Here is a 20,563-nt window from a genome sequence, read left to right as displayed (position 1 = left end):
TCCATATTGGCTGTCACTGGGATTGGTTCAGATGGCTGTATTCTGCTTAAGTACACAAACCAAAAACACACATGAACTGTATTTTAAAGGTTTCATCCATCCAGTCATTAAAGCCAGATAAACAGTTAATGAAATAATGAATTAAAAAAACCAAACAAAACTAGAAACCAACAAATCCCATGCTTGGCTGAACCCAATAGCAGATCCGTAAGGTTTTGGCATATGACTGCATTGCCTCCTTTGACTGTGGCACACACAGTACTTCACGCCATTGGGAAACTTCAATTCTCTCATTTCTTCTTGGTTATTGTTTTGTTGAAAAACCTTTGTTTATAGAGCCTACCACTTGGTCTTCACCTGTTACACTCCCTTCTGTACAGCTGGTTCTTTTCTTTTATGTCAGAAACTGATCATACATGCAAGCAAATGGAATAGTGGAAGGCCTGGCAGCTTTCAGGGTTAAGCAGTCATCTAAGCAGCCCAAATAATGCTTCTTTGCTCCCCACCTGTGTTTCGTGTGCGTGATAGTGGGACTGAATTCAGGGCCCCTTGCATGAACTCTATCAATGAGCTACATCCTCAGCTCTTAATTGCCATCATGAGTTTGAAAATCATTGCACGTCCCCTTAGTTTGAAAACACTGCAATATTCTACTAAAGGGCATTGTCTGATCCATACTTTGAAAATGTTTAATTAGAGAAGAAATGAAATTATTATACTTAATAATGAGAGGGAGAGGGGTCAGGCGAGTAATGCATTGAGTTGAACCCAGAGTAAAAGGCCATCTCACTTAGAAACTCATCAGAATACCCAGACTAAGCAAAGAAACCCTACAAACCAGGAAGGCATGGGATGATGTAATATCTAGAGCAAATGACCAAGATGACTAGACCCAGCAATGTTATCTGCCAGTGCTGATGAAGCTGTGAAGACCTCACAGGACAAATGCACTTAATCAATTCACAACCACAGAACCAGCACTGGAGAAGGAAATGGAAGGGATTCTATAAACTTTTATGACTTCTTAAAAAATTTAGCCTGTGTATGACAAACCTATATCCAATGTTACATTAAATGGGGAAAACTGAAAATATTTCCTCTAAATTCAGGAAGGAGTCAAAGGTGTGCATTCTTTCCAGTTGTACTGGCTGTTTTTTTTTTTTTTTTGGTCAACTTGACACAAGCTAGAGTCATCAGAGGAAGGAGCCTCAGCTGAGGAAATGCTTCCATAAGATCCAGCTGTAAGACATTTTCTCATTTGGTCATCAATGGGAGAGGGCCCAACCCATGGTGGGTGGTGTCATCCTTGGACTGTTGGTCCTGGGTTCTATAAGAAGGTGGGCTGAGCAAATCAAGGGGAACAAGTCAGTAAGCAGTTCCTCTCCATGGCCTCTGCATCAGCTCCTGCCTCCAGGATCCTGCCTTGTCCGAGTTCCTGTCCTGACTTCCTTTAGTGAAGAACAGCAAGACTGAATTGTAAGTCCAATAAACCCTTTCCTCCCTGTTTTGCTTTATGGTTATGGTGTTTCATCGCAGCACTAGAAACCCTAACTAAGACACCAGTTTTATTCAGTAGAGCAGTGGAATTATTCACTAGAACAATAAGGCAAGAGAAAGAAATAAAAGAGCTACAAACAGAAAAGCAAGAACTCAAATTATCCCTGTTTGCAGATAATATGAGCCTATACTTAAAAGACCTTGAAGACTGGGGGCCAGAGAGATGGCTCAATAGTTAAGAGCATTGACTGCTCTTCCAGAGGACCTGGGTTCAATTCCTACAACCCACATGGCAGCCAATATCTGACACTCTCACACAGACATACATGCAGACAAAATACCAATGCAATAAAATAATAAAATAATAAAAAGATCTTGAAGACTCCACTTTCAGGAGAATATCATAATACAAAATCAATACATCAAAACCATTGGGGGAGCAGTGAGATGGCTCAGTAGCCAAAGGTGCTCGATGCCAAGTCTTACAATCTGAATTCGATCCCCAGAACTCACATGATGAAAAGACAGAAGTGATTTCTGCAAGCTGTGTCAAGGAACACGTTCTCTCTCTCTCTGTCTCTCTGTCTCTCTGTCTCTCTCTGTCTCTCTCTCTGTCTCTCTCTCTCTCTCCTCTCCTCTCCCACACACAGTAAACATAGAAGATTAAAACAACTACAAAAAACCCAAACCAGCTACAAAATACCATTAACTCAACTCACTTTCTTTCATTTTTTTATGTATGTTTAGTAGATAGCACACAGAGCAAGGTTTCTGGGAGACAATCTCACTAATAACAAACGACACAAGGCAAATAAACACATCCCCAGGAATGAGCCCAACTGAGGCAACACAGGACCTTGTTAATGAAAAACTCTAAAACACTGAAGAAGAAATCGAGACCGTGGTAGAGGACAGAAATCCCACGTTCAGGGATTGACAGGATATTGTGGAAATGGCTACACCACTGAAAATGATCTACCGACTCAACCCAATTCCCAGAATAACTCCATTGACATTCTTCACAGAAACATAAAGACATTTCTAATGTTTACTGGGGGTACAGAAGATTCCTGAGGAGAAAGAGTAATGCTGGAAGTATCATAGCATGGCTTTGAGCTGTAGTATAGAGCCACAGTTACTAACAGCATGGTTCTGACACAAAGGCAGACACCAAGACCAGCACAGTGTAATAGAGAACTCAGAAATAAACCCACATAGCTATCTATAGTCATCCGATTTTTGACAAAGATGTCCAAACATTCAACAATTGGTGCTGGGAAAACTGAGCACCCAACATGTAGAAGAATAAAACTAGATCCCCCCCAATCCAAAATCAACTGAAAAACTGATCAAAGACCTGGAACTTTGATACCAATAGAAGAAAAAAATCCTCAAGATATAGGCATAGGCCAGGACTTTAGGAACAGGGATCCAATAACCTCAGAAACAGCAAGGATTGGCAGTTGGAAGTTTAAAAGTATCAAATTAAAAAATCTGTTCAGCAAAGGAAACAGTTAGGAGAGTAAGAAGCAGACTACAGCATGGTAGAAAAGCTTTGTTGGCTACTTATTTGACAGCGGACTAATATCTAGCATATAAAAAAACAAACATAAATATCAACTCTCCCCCCAAGTAATCTAATCAACAAATGGGCAAACGAAATGAGCATACATGTCTCTAGAGTAGCTCGAATGGGCAAGAAGTCCTACGAAGAAATGTTCAGCACCCTTAGCTTTCATGGACATGCAGATCATAGCTACGTTGACATTCAGTTTCAATCCTCAGCATCTATTTCATGAACAAAAGAAACAACTGTGTTGGCAAAGATCCAGCCAAAAGGGAAATCTTGAACACTGCCCGTGAGACTATAAATTGGCACAGCTGTTACATGTGAAAGCCTGATGGCCTGAGTCAGAACCCCAGAACCCACAGGATACAGTGGTAAGCATCTGTAATCCCAGCACTCCTACAGGTTGTTGGGAGATAGACCCAGGATTGCCTGCTAGCCCAGAGTATGCAGTGCTGTAGAAACAAGAGAGGTCCTGCTTCTCAACAAAGTGGAGAGAACTGACTCCTGAGAGTCATCCTCTGGTCTCCACATGTCTGCCATAGTCCACTGGTGCCTGAACGCTCACACACAGAACAAAAATTTAAAATGAGCAAACATGGAATTACCACCAAAAAAGTCCTGGCTGTGTCACTTGTATATTCCCAAAGGCAGACAACAGAGGTTCATCCACACCCATGTTTTTTTTTTTTTTTCCAGCACTATTCACAGCAGCCAAGTTATGGAATCAGTAAACAGATGAACAGATAACATGTTATACATAGGCATGGAACAATATTCAGCCATTAAAAAGAATGAAATGAGATTATTTACAGGGAAATGCATGGGATGGAGATCATGTTAAATGAAGCAAGCCAATCTCAGAAAGCCAAGTATGTTTGTTTTTCCTCATATGCAGAATACAGACTTAAAATTTATTTATTTTTATCATTTTAAATTATACGTAGGTGTATGTGTCTGCGTGTGGGTATGTGCTAACGAGTACAGTGCCCCAGAAGAATATGATCCCCTGAAACTGGTGTTACAGGCAGTTGAGAGCCACCTATATGGTGCTGGGGACCAAACTCCAGCAAATGTTAAGAGCGGAGCCATCTCTCCAACTTCCCCCAACTTGCTCCAAATTATGACCTAAAGTGGGGGAGAACTACTTCAGAGAAGGAAGGGACCAGTAGAAAGGGGAAGGGACAAATAGGAACATGCAACAGGTTTAAGATCACAATGGGTGCCTGAGAGTGCTCAACAGCTAAGAGCCCTGACTGCTCTTTCTGAGGGCCAACCACCTGTAGCTGCAGTTCCAGGTGATTCAATGCCCTCTTCTGGCCTCTGTGGACACACAGGCACTTGGGTCCTGAGGCAGGAGGATTATTAATTTTAGAGAAACATGGGCTACACAGTGAGTGTCTCAAAAATAAAATAAGAACCATATTTACTTATCAACACAACAGCGTTTCCTTTTTAAATTAGCAAGTAAAATTCTATGTATTTATGATTTACAACGTGTTTAATTGAGTGTGATCTGTAAAACAGAATCAAGTTTTCTTCTGTTTTAGGAAGGGGCCCGTGACGGCCATACTAAAGCGCTGGCATAAAAACCATCATGCAGAACCTTCGGGCTGCATCGTCCTTTGTTTCCTTCCTAAGGGCAGGGAAGCATTAGGGTAGTGCACACTGCCGGGCGCTGGGGTTCGAGTCTGCAGACTTCGGAGGAGTCTGTTCCCCACTACAGAGACTTCTGGAAGCCTCTTCCTCATTGATGCACAGAAGGAAGGGTGTGGAATTTCAGACAAGCTCTGCGCCCTAACGAGCATTCCTCAGATGGCAAGATAGTGGTCAAACAGAACACTCCAACGTACTACAAGCAGCAGAGAGGAAGGGCCACGGCTCCAGGCAGAGCGCACGCGTGCGACCGTCCAATCAGCATCTAGGATCGGGGCGGGGCCGGCAGGCAGGGCTTGGGAGATAGGTGGAGCCGAGCCCACATTCTCCAATGGAGTGGAGGCAGAGGCGGGCCCAGTGGCAGAAGGAGCATGGCGTGGAGACAGATGAGAGTGAGTCTGTTGCGGGTGCTTACGCTTGTTCGGAAAACAGGTTGGGAGTGGACGAGGCTGGGAGATTGAAAGGCTGGGGCCCTTGCAGTGTGGGCTGCATGTGTGCTCAGCTAGGGGCATGCAAAAAGCAAGCGTGCTGGGCAGAGGCTGAGTTGATTGTGAGAGATCGCGGGCTTTTTTTTTTTTTTTTTTTTTTTACTGAGCTAGTATCGGGCCCCTGTGAGCACATGGTGGCTAGCATTATGGAAAGGATCCAGGGCGGAATGAAATAAGACACGCGGCCACCCTTCCAGATTAAGTGTGGTTAGAATGGGAGTCCCGTGCGAAGAGTCCGTAGATTGTGTCCCTGGCTTGGGAAAGAGTGCGCAGATATTGTTTCTTGACACGTGAGAATTTCTCCCTCCAGAGGAGGGAGAATGAATACTTGGTTTGCTGTACAGGCAAATCTGATCACATCCTCTACTTCCTTATTTAGTGGAAAAATCCCATTAAAAATATAATCACTGATTGTGGTGAGCGGTTGTGCTGTGACATGGGAGCTGGAACCGAATTCTGCACTTAACCACTGAACCATCTCCAGCCCCCAAATCTGTATTTTGGCTGACACCCCCACATTTCTCCTAACTTACTTTAAGAAATGCTTTCCTTTTAGTTCCAAACAGACCTGTCTTCCTCTACCCCATTCTCTGGTCCTTCTCATTGGCTTCAGCCACCTAGAGATTCCTTCTCCAGCTGCTTCCTCCTCTTTGGCTTTTGTGTCTCCTTGGAAAGTCAACTTTAGCCTGGAAGGAGCCTCAAGATCCTTCCATTACTTATCTCTTCGTGTCAGTTTTCTTGGGTTTGTGTTTACATGGCCATTAATTTCTCTCTTCATTAGATAGATAACACTCTTCTGAAGGACAGGGACCTGGTGTGGTTTGCTTGCCTTTGGTGAAGGATTGAATGAATGCATTAGCCACTTGGCATCTGGCAGTGATAATTATCAAAAAGCATTGTGAGCCTCCTTTGAACTAGGGTAGTGATTCTCTACCCAGAGTGTGAAGCTATGTTTGTATTACAACCACTTTTATATTATACACATAGGACATTTCAGGCCAGTAACTTTTCTAGGTATAATTTTAAAATATAGACACCATGTCCTAACTACAGTATAAAGGAGAAATGAAAACATGTATTTCAGTATGTAGAAGTCAGAACACAGTTCACCTACATAGATGGCCAGGTGTTTAAGCCTCTATTTAGAAGGTGTGCGTTGGTATACAAACAGCACTGTATACCCTTTCTGGTGGGGTTTTAGGAACAGTGACCAAGTCTTAGTAATGTTTTGTGCAAACTGTACAATTGTCCTTAAATTACAAGGTATCTTTATTTCTGTAAAAGTCACCCTGTACATGTAAACCATGTGGTTGTGTGGTGAACTATAGCTTGCCCCTTGCCTCTCCTATTATCCTCAGATAATAGGAAGTTTTCTTTTCTTAACCTACATAAATAGCAATAGCAAGTTCAAACATCATACAGTACATAGGGAAACTAGTGTGTTAGCTTTAATTAAAGAAGAATATTGACAGGACTGATTTCTCCACACCAAATGTATTAGCATCATTCCCTCATTAACTAGTAAAAATTTTCCCATGTGACCCCTAGGGGGCAGTACTGCCTGTCTTGAAAATTCCCTGCCTGGTCCTTAGGAAAATATTCAGGGCTAGAACCCATGTAAGCAGTGTAGGTACTGCATCTACCTTTGTAGATGTGTAAGTGGGCAGGATATGAAGGGGGACAGTGTGAGCAGGGAAGGACTGTCACTTTGTGTAGTTGTTATGTCCTCTGGGCAGGTGTGAAGGGTCAGGAAGGGTACTGCAGGCTGGTCTGATGGGGTTCCCCATGGGGCCTTTTCTCTCCCCCACTAGAAGCGGGCCCTGGATGCAGCCATCATCCTTGGGGGAGGAGGACTTCTCTTCACCTCTTACCTGACAGCCACGGGCGATGACCATTTCTATGCTGAATATCTGATGCCAGCCCTGCAGAGGCTGCTAGACCCAGAATCAGCCCACCGGCTAGCTATTCGCTTCACGTCCCTGGGGCTCCTTCCTCGAGCTACATTTCAGGACTCTGACATGCTGGTAGGTCCCCCGGTCACCCTGTGTTACATTTGTGTTTGTAGGGGAGGTCACATCCTTCAGCACTTCGGTATTCCTCTGCTGCCACTGGGCTTTTGAAAACCAGAGCTGCAGGTTCACAAGCAGCTGGGACCTGGAGCCCAGCCCGAGGAAGGGACTTTTCTTCTGTGTTACACCCTGTACTTACAGAACAGCACTCAGCATATAGCCGGTGCTTACAGCTTTAATCCTCACAGATACCCTTTGAGGGAGGTCCTATCTCATCTCCATCTACAAATCAGGAAACTGAGGTACAGACTAAGTAAGTGACTTGCCCAAGGTCACACAGCTGGGAGGTGGCAGGACCAGGATTCAAACCTATAGAGTTTGACTCCAGTATCCAACCTTGGTCACTGGCCTGCCTTGCTGAGATCCCTCTGCTGAACAGGAACATCTTCTGGAGTCATTAAGCAGCTACTGGATGCAGGGGACAGGGTCAGCAGGGAAGGGCTATCACTTGTAGATACTGTGTCCTCTGTCTGGATAGGTGTGAAGTGTCAGAGTGGGTGCTGCAGCCTGGCCTGATGGGTCCGTCCTTTCCCCCCATCAGAAGCAGACCCTGGCTGTAGTCATCACCCTGAGGGGTGGAGGACTTAAGTCCTAGGCAACCTCCTGCCCCAGCCACATTCAGCCACAACTCACTCCTGTGGCCCACCTGGCACCATTTATAACAGAGCCAGTGTGGCCCTTCTACTGTCTCTCTGAATGCTCCCCCTTTGAGATGGGCCTGGGTTGTCCAGGTTGGTCTCAAACTTGGGGTCCCAAATGATTTCAGAATCTCAGCTTCTGAGAGGCAAGTGAGTAAGTGGGATCACACAGTATGCACCACTGTGCGCAGTGGTCCCTGTTCCCCGATAGCCAGGCCGGTTGATACTCTTAGCCCGATTCACCTTTCTCGGTTTCCTAAGTCTTCAGTTTTCTATCATGACGAGACTCTCCTGGGGGAGGGGGATGGCTGGGTGCTTCTGGAATGCTTGGCTGACCCGGTCTCCTGATTGACCGGTTTTACCATAATCTCAAAGAAGCCTGACAGCAACACCCCAGGCTCTGTCACACAGCCAGGGATGAGAACTGGCTTGAGGGTAGCCTCAAGGAGGGCCTGTTCTAGCTGAACTTCTCGCCTCATGGTTATGAAGTGCTGCGTGCACATTTTTACCTTCCTTGTGCTCATTCTCGTCTCCTGTGGATTTTGAGAGCATGTGGCTTTCCCCTTGGGGACTGGCCTCTAAGAGCTCACTGGCAACACCATTGCCTGCCAGTGTCCACCCTTCAGCTCTCCATGGTGCCCATGGGCTGGCTTCTTGACAGTTATGGAGGAAGGGCCAGCTAGGGCTTGTATGCTAGGCTGGCTACAGGCTTTGCTATGTGGTACTCCCTGGTGTCAGAGTAGCCTCAAGGCTGGTGACACCAAGCCTTGCCTTGACTTCTCCTGCCCAGGTTGAGTAGATAGGAAGATACACAGTAATTGTGCAAGACAGCACCTGTCTCCTCTTCACTTGTGGTGGGACACTATCTTTCTCTCCCCACTGCCTTGAGACCCCCTGGTGACAGACTCCAGCAGACATCAGAAGCACCTGAAGAATGCTGATGCAGATAGATACCCCAGGGTGTCCTTCCTCCCAAAGATCCCTATTTTCTGGGCCCAGTGATGCTTAGCAAGCTCCAGGGGAATTCTTATACAGTATGCTGGGATCCCTGCTGTGAGAACCACTTGGTATAGCTGCTTATACCTCTGACCTGTCTCCTTCCCAGGAAGTGAGAGTCCTGGGCCATAAATTCCGAAATCCGGTAGGGATTGCTGCGGGATTTGACAAGCACGGGGAAGCTGTAGATGGCCTCTACAAACTGGGCTTTGGGTTTGTCGAGGTAGGAAGTGTGACTCCCCAGCCTCAGGAAGGAAACCCCAGACCCAGAGTGTTCCGCCTCCCGGAGGACCAAGCTGTCATTAACAGGTAGGTGGTGGCTCAAAGTCATAGGGACATCTCCTCCCCTGCTGGGATCTCTGAGATGGAACCTGCTTTGTGCTTTTCTCATATGATCAGTGGACAGTCTGTCCTTTGGGATAGTCAGGAGCACCTTTGAACACCTGTTGTGTACTAGGCAGCTCTCGCCCCAACCTTGGGAAACAGCTGTTAGGATTTTACCAGGTGTTCCCACTGAGGCTCTGAGAGCTGGTGCTGGTTGCAAAGAACAGCTTGGGAAGGCTTGGGCTGTTGGGCTTCAGTGTGAGCTTTTTTACATTGTTGCTCTATTGCCTTTGTCCAATGTTGGCTAACAGGAATATAATGATCTCACATGTAATTTGAAATATTCTAATGATGCATTAAAAACTAGTGAACTTGATAATACATTTATAATTATTATATTTTTAATTATTATGATTTAATTATAAACAGTGTGTTCTAAAGTCATTTTAACCTGCAGTCAATGTAAAAATCATTGGTTAACTATCGTCCTCTTTTTATTGGTTTCTGGTTCCCCAATGCCTTTACTTCTGGTTCCTCTCACTTGGCCAGGGCTGGTGGCCACAAGCTGTCAGCAGCGTTGGTACTGTACAGGTGACCCTTGCTTTCAATGAACAGGGACATGGTATTCAAATGTACAGCTGCTCTTAGGAGGAGAATCCTTCGACTGTATGAAGCCTTGCGGTTTGTTGTTCTGTATAGTTAGTATAACTGCAAAGGGAAGACCTTCGTACTTTTTGCTAGGAGATTTTTGGAGAACCTCCTTGTGGGGATTTTGGCAGGCCTGTGGCAGTGCTTCCTACTGCTTGTTTCAGGAAACTGATTTACAAGTCATAGATCTTTCTGTTGCATTACAGGCAGGGACTGATGTCTTTAGGACTGGCCAGACAAAATACTTGTGTTTCTGATTTGGCTGTTACAAGTGACTTCGGGTCTTAGGATGATGGTACTTGGGACAGGGAGTGGTGAGGGACAGGCACCTGTGCTCTTGGGCATGTGCGAACTTAGCCTTCTTGCTCATATACACAGTGTGTGTTCAGTATAGGCATGCTAACGGATGGGTATTTACACCTGCAGACCCACATGCCACAGTCCATGCAGTGTTGCTCTGGCTGCAAGCAACAAAGTGATGTAACCAGATCTCATTTGTTATCATTCTTGTCACTAGCACAAAATAACTGACAGCAGGCAGCTTAAGGAATGGGGGCAGGTATTTTGGTTCACAGTTTGAGGGGACACGCCCTCCCGGTGGCAGGAGCCTGAGGCAGAGGGTCACTCTGTACCTACAGTGAGGAAGCAGCAAGGGAAAGATGCTGGTGCTTGGGTCTCTTTCTCCGTCTTGCTCAGCTGGGGTGTGAGTCCATGGTGCTGCCCATGTTTGCGGTGGGTCTTCCCTGCTCCATTCAACCTTCCCAGAAACAGTCTTCCAGACACATAACAGGTGTTTTTCCATGGTGACTCTAAGTCACATCTAGTTGACAATGAAGCATAACCAGTGGTGAGAGCATGGAAATGGTCTCAGGTACGTTTTCCAAACTGCCACCTTTTAATTCCACCCTTTACCTGTGGGTTTATGTGCTCCAGGTACGGATTCAACAGCCACGGGCTCTCAGTGGTGGAACACAGGCTACGGGCCAGACAGCAGAAGCAGAACAAGCTCACTGCAGGTAAACTCAGGTGTTGTGGGAGGGACTTTCTAACTCTATTACAAAGAAACATGGGGAGGGCATGGGATTCAGCAATAAGAAACAAATGAGCAAACAATTAAAACCCCACAGAACAACTCAGGGGATTGTCCAGCTTCTACCACAGCCTCAAAGGTCTCAACCAGATGGCATAATTCAGCAAAACCTTGCTGGTCTCTGGCATCCATGGAACCTGAATTGTGTCCTAACTTAGGGGCTTGAAGATCAGCAGAGAGCATGTGTGGAGCTAAGATGCACCCCGAGTTCATCTTCCCACATCCCGCCCTGCTGCTGTCCTTCTGTTCACTGTGTAAATAGTGTGTATTAGTTCTGGAAGAGCTACAGAAGAGAATAGAGTTGTCACACTCCTGTCCTTCCACTCAGGGGACCAGCTGTCCTCAAATCTCACTTCGGAAACAACCTTTGCTTTTGTTGGATTCTCATGGAGATGCTCCAGTTTGTCCTCTGTGGTCTGCATGGCTCTCTGAAGTGCATTTTGGGGTCAAAGCCCTGGGTGGTGGCCCCCCTCCCCATGTCTCCCTGTGTGGCTTCTGCAGTCCATGGAGATTTTTCTCCTTTGCCTCTGGAATGTCTTTCAGGAGGCCTTAGTCTCATTTGATGTCCCCATAGTGTGACAATTAAGCCAAGGACTTCTGCATTTATTTGAGGAGCTAAGGAAGAGAGGGCTGAAGCATTTGACGAGTTCAGAGGGTGGGAACAGGAAATGACAATGTTTAAAAAAACCCCTGGTTTTGACGGAACCGGGTCTGCCAGCCCTGTAGAACCTTGAACACGATGTTTGTGGTTTGTGGCGTTCTCCTGCCTCCTGCCTCCTGCCTTCCGTTTCTTCGTTTTAATGCCTTCTGTGGGCTAGGTTTATTGCCATTGTCCTGTGTCCACCCTTCACCCTCATTCTGTGCCCTCACAGTCACTGGAGTGAGGCCAAGTTCTGTGTCTTTGCCCTGCCTACATGTGTCTACTGACAGCTAGCAGCCTCATAGAAACTTTTCATCAGCACCATGCCTAGGAATCCTAGTGGATAGAAGAGACTGTGCTTTGTGTAAAGTGTAGTTCAGCCTTCCTGACTCCAGAACTGTGACTGTGGGCAGGTGACCACTAATGAAAGGCTCAGTTGCCTCTTGGAAGCCATACTCTCAATCCAGTTTACTTGTGCTAAAGCTTACAGTGATCCTGGCTTGCTGGGTGCTAGACTTGAAGCTTTGAGACCTTGTTCTGTACATAGTCTAATCCCTGGCTCCACCCAGCCCACTTAGGAAATTACACAAATCCTACTTTTAAGTTGATGACCCAGAAGATGACGGGTTGTGAGAGATGGACTGTGAGAAGGGGGCTAGCAATACAGTGGGGGATGTTACCCGTGTCCTCCCTGGCCTGGTATGGGTGAGCTGACTTGGTGTTCTAGGTCTGGCTGGATTGGCAGATGGACAGCAGCCTGGGCCACTGATATGCTAGGAGTTGTAAGAAAGTTGAGTTGTAATAAAGATGAATCCAGGAAACTCCTTTCTGCCAAAGAGAACATGAGTCTGAAAGAGCATTTTTCTAGAGGCTTGGCCTTTTGAGAGTGACAGGGGGCAGGTGTGAGTAATTACACCCAGGCCCCAGGAGTGTCTTGAGGCTACAGAGATGTATCATCACCCTAATTATAAGTTCTTTTCTCAGAGAACAAGAAAGATTTATTACACACTTCCATCTACTTTTTAGGCATGATAGTTGAAAACATTTCCTAGTGTTTTCCTGTGTAGCTCAGGCTGGCCTCAGACTTACAGCAATCCTCCTGCAGACTGAATTTCCATGTGTGGCCTCCAGTGTTTTATACTTTTGTTTTTAATCATTTCACATACAGTCCCTTGACCAAGGCTCATGAGATTCAGGTTGTTCTTGCTGACATGCCCATCAATACCTGCCTACTCTCTCTTTTGTTATCTCTCAAACCACTGATCTATGAATACAGCAAGTGTCATTGGGAGTCATTTTATTGCTACATACTTCAAGAAGAGCAGTAGTATTTGTTTTTTTTCCCATGTCCCTGATTTGTCTGGACTCAGATCCTTGGCCACCCATGCAGTCAGTGTTGGGGATGGGTTCCATCTCATGGATTGGGCCTTAAATACAATCAGATACCGGTTGGTTACTCCCGCAGCTTTGTGCTACTGTTTCACTAGTGCATCCAGGGCAGGTCATCATTGTAGATCAAAAGATGTGTAGCGGGGTTGGTGTTTACCTTTCTCCTTTGGTAACATGCAGAATACCTCCCAGTACCATGGACACCACCAGAGGGATGAAGGCTGTAGGTAGGCACCAGCTCGACTTCTCCCTATTTAATAACTTGTGTAGGTGTTGTCTTTAGCAATAGGGCCTTGTCAGTTTTCAGAGAGCAACCAATATCCTTGACAATAGCCTGGGTTGTTTGGGTATTCTCATGGGGCCCCTTTGGCCAACAACTTCTTTGAAAGTCTGGTCAAATTCTTCACTAAAACCATCTGGCACTGGGCATTTTTTGGTTGGAAGGCTTTTATGACTGCTTCTATTTTACTAGGGGTTATAAGTTTGTTTACATTGCTTATCCGATCTTGATTTAACTTTAGTAGATGGTATGTATCAAGAAAATTATTCATTTCTTTTCAATTTTCCATTTAGGTAGAGTATAGGTTTTTAAAATACATCCCTATGATTCTTTGGATTTCCTTGGTGTCTGTTGTTATGTCACCCTTTTCATCTCTAATTTTGTTAATTTGGATCTTTCCTCTTTTCCTTTTAATTAATTTGGCTAAGGGTTTGTCAATCTTACTGGTTTTCTCAAAGAACCAACTCTTCGTTTCATTGATTCTTTGCATTATTTTTGTCTGTTTCTATTTCATTGATTTCAGCCCTGAGTTTGATTATTTCCTGCCATCTACTCCTCCTGGGTGTGACTTCTTGTTGTTCTAGAGCTTTCAGGTGTGCTAGTATGAAATCTCTCTAATTTATGTAGGCACTTAGTGCTACATAAAGTTTTGGGTTTTTGTTTTGTTTTGACCTATTTTTCATTCAGTAGTGAGTTGTTCAGTTTCAGTTGTTCAGTTTCCATGAGTTTGTAAGCTTTCTGTTGTTTTTGTAGTTGTTGATATTCAGCTTTAATCTGTGGTGGTATGATAGGGTATTATTTCAGTTTTCTTGTATCTTTTGAGACTTGCTTTATGGCCTAGTATATGGTCAGTTTTGGAGAAAGTTCCATGAGGTGCTGAGAAGAAACGTTTTGTGTTTGGGTGAAATGTTCTATAAATTAGGTCCATTTGGTTTAACACATCATTTAGCTCCATCATTTCTTTGTTCAGTTTTTGTCTGGATGACCTGTCTATTGTCGAGAGTTGGGGAGTATCAAAGTATCCCACTATGTGTGTGTGTGCGGAGGGGTCCCATGTGATTTAAGCTATAGTAGAGTTTCTTTTATGAACTTGGATGCCTTTGTGCTTGGTGCATAGATGTTTAGAATTTCAATATCCTCTTGGTGGGTTTTTCCTTTGATGAGTATGTAGTTTCCTTCCCTATCTATCTCTTGATTAGATTTGATTTGAAGTCTATTCTGTCATATATTAAAATGGCTTCACTCATTTGCTTTCTTGTCCATTTGCTTGGAATATCTTTTTCCATCCTTTTACTCTGAGGTGATATCTATCCTTGACGTTAAAGTATGTTTCTTGGATGCAGTTAAAGAATGAATCCTATTTTTGAACCCAATTTTTTAGTCTGTGTCTTATTTATTGGGAAATTGAGGCCACTGATATCAGTGTTTGTTGATTCCTGTTATATTATTGTTATGGCGTAGGCCCCTTCCCTTTTGATTTGCTGGTCTGAGATTATTTATTCAGGCTGAAGTTTTCCTTGTAGCACCTTCTATCAAGCTGGATTTGTAGACAGAAACCACTTAAGTTTCATTTTATTGTAGATTGTCATTCTTTCTTCATCTCTGTGATTAAACGTTTTGCTGGCTATAGTAGTCTGGGCTGGCATCTGTGGTAGAATGTCTGCCCAGGACCTTTGACTTTTAGAGTCTCGATTGAAGTCAGGGGTTATTCTAATAGGTTTGTCTGCCGTTATATGTTATCTGGTCTTTCTCTATTGTGGCTTTTGGTATTCTTTCTTGGTTCTGTACATTCTGTTTTTTGATTATTATGTGTTGTGGGGAATTTATTTTTGGTCCAGTCCGTTTGGTGTTCTATTTGTTTCTTATACCATGATAGGCACTTCCTTCTTTAGGTTAGGTAACTTTTCATCTGTGATTTTGTTGAAAATATTTTCTGTGCCTTTGACCTGGGTTTCTTCTCCTTTTGCTATCCCTGTTACTTATAGATTTTTGTTGTTTTCATAGTATCCTAGATTTCCTGGATGTTTTTTGCCTGGATTTTGTTTTCTTTCTTTTTTTGTAGATTTAACATTTTCTTTGACTGCAGTATCCTTGTCTCCTATCTTGTCCTCAGTGCTTGAGACTCTGTCTTCCATTTCTTGTATGATTTTGGTGAGGCTTGCTTCTAAGATTTCTGTTCTAGTTCCTAAATTTTTCATTTCCAGCTTTACCTCAATTTGGGTTTTCTTTAGCAATTCCATTTCCTCTTTCATGTGTTGAACAATTTTCTTCATTTCATTGCACTGTTTGTGTTTTCATTAATGGGTTTATTCATATCTTCTTTAGGGACCTTGAACGTATTCATAATAGCTATTCTGAGAGCCTTGTCTTACGCTTCCCTGTATTGCATTTCTCGGAGCCTGCTGTGGTAGGGTTGCTGGGCTCTAGTGGAGACATGTCGTTCTGGCTGTTACTGGGTTTTTACACTGGTGTCTAGGCATCTGGGTTTGAGAAGATTGTAATTCTAGGTACTGATATCTGGTCTTGTTTTTGTTGGGGTGATGTTCAGTTCCTTGGTTTCTGTTGCCCCCCCCTCAGGGGGGGTGTGGTAACTGGATTGGTTGCCTGGTAGGGAATGCTTCTGAGATCCTGCCAGAACCCTGCCACTGGCAGTCTTGGGTAGAAAGTGTTTCTAGGTGTTGGGAGCTGACACTAATGATTGAGGATGGGTTAGAAGCAGTGGTGGTGGGAGAGTCCACAGGAGGAGGAGAGCTGGGTGTGCCACCAGGGTCTGCACAGAGGCCTGGGAATGAGAACAGAGATGAAGGTGAGGCCTCAGCAGGTAGTCTGCTACAAGGTTGGGATAAGGCTGGGAGATTGGAACTTGGGGACAGGAGGGAGAGTGAAGATCGCAGACCAATCCCCTGGCCAGGTGGGGGAAGCCTGGAGGAGAAGATCTGTGTGATCTGCTGGAAATGGGTCCCTTAGTAACTTCTTGAAGTTTCTTTGATGTTGAGGCTGCTGTTGGGGGTCCCCTGTATGCCAAGCATGTGGTATATCACTGAGATAGAATCTCCATAGCCCTGCTTCTTTTTTGAGACTGGGTCTCATATCGGCCAGGTTGGCCTTGAACTAGCTAAGTTGACCTTGAACTTTTCCTTACCTATACCTGAGAACTGGGATTACAAGTGCCCATCACACCCAGCTTCCTATTGTTTTTGCTTTTTTCCTAGTATTTAAGCTTCTGGTTTCCCCATTAAAATTTAAAAGATGAAAGGCTTAGTACACAGGAAGCATCCTTGAAGGTGCACACACTTGCCATATAGAGAGGATGAAGTGGTTCTAAGTCATCAGGCAGCAGCCCCAGGATCAGACAGTTCACATTCTCCATCATCTGGTTCAGGGGAGCCCCACCTGTACTCTGAATGTTGCCTGGGAAACTGTGGGGACACACTCTTGATATTTACAGATGGGCTGCCTCTGGGAATAAACCTGGGGAAGAATAAGACTTCGGAGGATGCTGCTGCAGACTATGTAGAGGGTGTTCGTGTCCTGGGCCCCTTGGCTGACTACCTGGTGGTGAATGTGTCCAGTCCCAACACTGCTGGTCTGAGGAGCCTACAGGGAAAGGCTGAGCTGCGCCGCCTGCTGGCCAAGGTGTGTCATTACACCATCACATGCCTGTTGTCCTTACTCCTTTTCATTCTTCAGGTGAAGATTCAGGACAACTGAGGAGAAACTGTTCTTCACAGCTGGCCTAGGAGCCCTCATCACACATTTTCCAAGTACCCTCTCATGTCTCACAGCCCCGGTCATACACAATAGACAGTTCACTGCTTTAAAACCACAGGCAAGCAGAGCAGAGCAGGCGGGGCTCCCATGTATCACTCTGTCCCCAGAACTGTGAATGCTCAGCACTTGTGACACACCTCCTTGTTTGTTTTCAGGAACAAAATCAAAACCCTTGAGCAGTTATCTCGGCGGGGGGTGCGGGGGTGGGGGAATTGCTGGCGCTTTAGTTGACCTTAGGTGAAAATGCTGGCCTGCACTGCGGGGCTATGGGCTGGGTCCCCATCTCTGGCTTGTCAACCTAGGTGCTGCAGGAGAGGGACGCCTTGAAGGGAGCGCAGAAGCCAGCAGTGCTGGTGAAGATCGCCCCCGACCTCACGGCCCAGGACAAGGAGGACATTGCCAGTGTGGCGAGAGAGGTTTGAGTTGGGGTGGTCCAGGGCAGGGTGGGGGTAGCCTTCATCGTCCACTGCTGCTGGGATAACACAGAAGGGCATGATTGGTGACTTCCTCTGTGTGAAGTGGACAGCTGGTTGATTGTCTGTCATTGTATAGTTCATCTGGTAGCAAACAGTGAGTTTGAAAATGTGTTTGGTGAGTCTTTTTCTTGCTTCTGATCTGTCTTCATCCAGAAAGTCTGAGGCCTGTGCTAGTCTCTGCCAGTCTCACCTGGGACTTAGAATGGTGTCTGTTCCTTTCCAGCTGGTGTAAACACCAGGCTTCTCTGGCTAAAAAGGTAGTAGGAACACAGTCTGCTGTTCTGGACTTCAGTCTTGTTCTACTGTGTACTCCCTGAGATACTCACAGACAGCTTGTTCTAAGGGTCAAACTCTGTGTAGGCACTGTGATGGGTTCAGCAGGAGATGCTGCTGTGTCTTCAGCATTGAGAGGCTAATTCTGATGGCTTCTCCAATCAAGATGTAGGTGAGGCCTGTGAGGGTCTTGCTCTGCAGAGCTGGCCCCTGGCCTGGTGGCTGCTTCAATCCTCAAAAGACAGTTTCCTTGAGTACTTCAGATCCATGGCTTAAGGCTCTTTTTCTGTCTTGTGCTGCAGCTGGGCATTGATGGATTAATTGTCACAAACACCACAGTGAGTCGCCCGACTGGCCTCCAAGGTGCTCTGCGTTCTGAGATGGGAGGACTGAGCGGGAAGCCACTCCGAGATCTGTCGACCCAGACCATCCGGGAGATGTACACCCTCACTCAAGGTAAGGCTTTTTTGTTTGTTTGTTTGTTTGTTTGTTTGAGGCAGGATTTCTCTGTTTAACACCTCTGGCTGTCCTGGAACTCACTTGGTAGACCAGGCTGGCCTGGAACTCACAGCCTCCCTAGTGCTGGGATTAAAGGCATGTGCCACCATTGCCTGGCTAAGGCAAGACTTCTTTGGACAAATGTGAGGTCCTGGATCTTCCCTCATTCACTGTGTTTGCTGAGAACTCTGGTTCTGCCCTCATCGGCTGTGTTTGCTGGGACTGAGGCCTGATGGAGCCCTGGGTCTTTAGCCCTCCCTTCCCGGCCTTGCTATGTGCTTCTCTCCAGGCAGGATTCCCATTATCGGGGTTGGTGGTGTGAGCAGTGGGCAAGATGCGCTGGAGAAGATTCAGGCAGGGGCCTCCCTGGTGCAGCTGTACACGGCCCTCACCTTCCTGGGGCCACCCGTCGTGGTCAGGGTCAAGCGTGAGCTGGAGGCACTTCTAAAGTGAGTAGGGTTCGATGCAGCTGAGACGTAGAAAGTGACACTTGTCATCAGTCTATTGTGTACTCCCAGAGGGCCGGAGGGAACACTGAGGGCAGGGTGGGACGATTTCTCTGCTGCAGCTTTGGCCAAGGACAAACAGTGCCAGAGGAATTCAGAATGCTTCTGAGGCAGGGCTCATTACAAGGCAGGACTTGCCACTTGCCCAGGGGCCGGGCATGGAGGATGAAGTAGTAATTTACATTGACTCAGTGTCTGGAAGCTGCAGGTTATAAAGTCACTTCCCTTCCTGCACAGAAGGCCTGGCTGTACATATGTGCAGGGGCCTGGGTGAGGGCAGAGTAGCAGTGGTTGTAAGGTGTGTTGGGTGGGACGGTGTGGTAAGCGGTGTGCTCATGGTGAGTGTGGGCTTCCTTAGGACAGGCTATTTGTTTTCTGTCCAGAGAGCGGGGTTTTAACACAGTCACAGAAGCCATTGGAGCAGATCATCGGAGGTGACGGTTCCTGCCAGATGCCCCATCCAGAACGTGCCCACCAACTCAAGCAAGCCTTGTGGCTGCATCATAAGAGGAAGATCTGTCTCAAGCTATGTCCCTTGACTGTGTGACCTGGCTGGACTGCATAAGCCAGTCACGGTTATCACTAGACAGTAAAGGCTTTCTCTAATGAGACCATGAACTCTACAGTCACTTTCTGGATCTAAGTCCTGGGATCCCTCAGTATTATAAGGACATTGGCTCTTTGGGAGGAAAAATCATGGAGAAAATAAAGCCATTTCAATCTGTTTTCAAATCTTGTCCCTCCCTGGGGGGTGGGGGGGTGGGGGGGGCAGATCCCTGCCCAGATGCTGAAGGTCTTTCTGGGCCTCTATTCCCTGGTGGTGGTGGGGGTGGGGGTGATCCCAGGACTCTGTCATTCAGTTGACTTGATTTATTTTACATTTCTGACTTTATTTTGAGAATATTTCAAACATAGTTGAAAGTTGCAGGAATAGTCAGTGAAGTCTGGGTCCTTCATTTTGATCTACCAGGGGTCACCATTTGTCACAATGGCTTCTTTATCCTTCTCTTTCTCTGCACACTTTCTCTGTGCACGCACGCGCGCGCGCGCACGCGCGCGCACACACACACACACACACACACACACACACACACACACACACACCATTGCTAGTGTATACTATTGTTGAAACATTTGATTCGGTGAATGTCACCATTACTTTCCCTCATGAGTGCTTCTGTGTGATTCTCCAAAGCACATCACATTACTGCTTAAATTTCAAAAGCACTATGTGTCTTAGAGTTTTGTTTTGTTTTGTTTTTTGCTGTGATAAAACACTATTACCAAAAACAACTCTGTGAAAAAAGGGTTTATTTTGTCTTATACTTCTGTGTCACACTCCATCACAAAGAGAAAGTCACAACAAGATCTCAAGCAGGGCAGTATTCAATGCGGAGACCATGGAGGGCTGCTTTTTCCTGGCGTGCTCCTTGTGGTTTGCTCGGCCTGCTTTCTTACAGTACCCAGGACCACCTGCCCAGGGTGGCCCCGCCCACAGAGGTCTGGGCCCTCCTGTATCAGTCAAGAAAATGTGTCACAGGCCAATCTCATGGGGGCATTTTTCTCAGTTGAGGTTCCTGCTTTTGATGATTCTAGGCTGTGTCAAGCTGACCTAAAAACTAACCAGGACACTATACATTGTTCTCAAGATAAAAAATACAGTACTGTGCCAGGTGGTTTTGGTACAGGCCTTTAATCCCAAAACTTGGGAGGCAGAGGCAGGTGGGTATCTGTGAGTTGGAGGCCAGTCTGGTCTA

General features: G+C 45.8%; 1 protein-coding gene across 2 annotated transcripts; it reads left to right on the top strand.

Annotated features, from left to right (window-relative positions):
- The first annotated feature begins 4,975 nt into the window (after window positions 1-4,975).
- On the top strand, window positions 4,976-19,538 carry Dhodh (dihydroorotate dehydrogenase (quinone)). Of its 2 annotated transcripts, none has more exons than XM_027405964.2 (9): window positions 4,976-5,112; window positions 7,020-7,232; window positions 9,021-9,220; window positions 10,817-10,899; window positions 16,731-16,918; window positions 17,356-17,469; window positions 18,105-18,258; window positions 18,590-18,749; window positions 19,190-19,538. In XM_027405964.2, the coding sequence occupies exons 1-9, from the start codon at window positions 5,092-5,094 to the stop codon at window positions 19,242-19,244; spliced, it is 1,188 nt and encodes a 395-aa protein (XP_027261765.1). In that variant the 5' UTR covers window positions 4,976-5,091; the 3' UTR covers window positions 19,245-19,538. The 2 variants fall into 2 exon arrangements, with proteins under 2 accessions (XP_027261765.1, XP_027261766.1); XM_027405965.2 differs by having other exon boundaries at window positions 5,089-5,152.
- Window positions 19,539-20,563: the final 1,025 nt, after the last annotated feature.

The sequence above is a fragment of the Cricetulus griseus genome, chromosome 3, assembly GCF_003668045.3.
Source record: "Cricetulus griseus strain 17A/GY chromosome 3, alternate assembly CriGri-PICRH-1.0, whole genome shotgun sequence".
Lineage (NCBI taxonomy): Eukaryota > Metazoa > Chordata > Mammalia > Rodentia > Cricetidae > Cricetulus > Cricetulus griseus.
This window is presented reverse-complemented; position numbering and strand designations above follow the sequence as displayed.

What these genes read in the sequence shown, in the direction of transcription:
- Dhodh (XM_027405964.2), top strand. Translation starts at nt 5,092, where the DNA reads ATGGCGTGGAGACAGATGAGA. An exon ending in TGGCGTGGAGACAGATGAGA is followed by an intron (nt 5,113 to 7,019) that starts GTGAGTCTGTTG and finishes CTCCCCCACTAG; the next exon opens with AAGCGGGCCCTGGATGCAGC. An exon ending in TGCGCCGCCTGCTGGCCAAG is followed by an intron (nt 16,919 to 17,355) that starts GTGTGTCATTAC and finishes TTGTCAACCTAG; the next exon opens with GTGCTGCAGGAGAGGGACGC.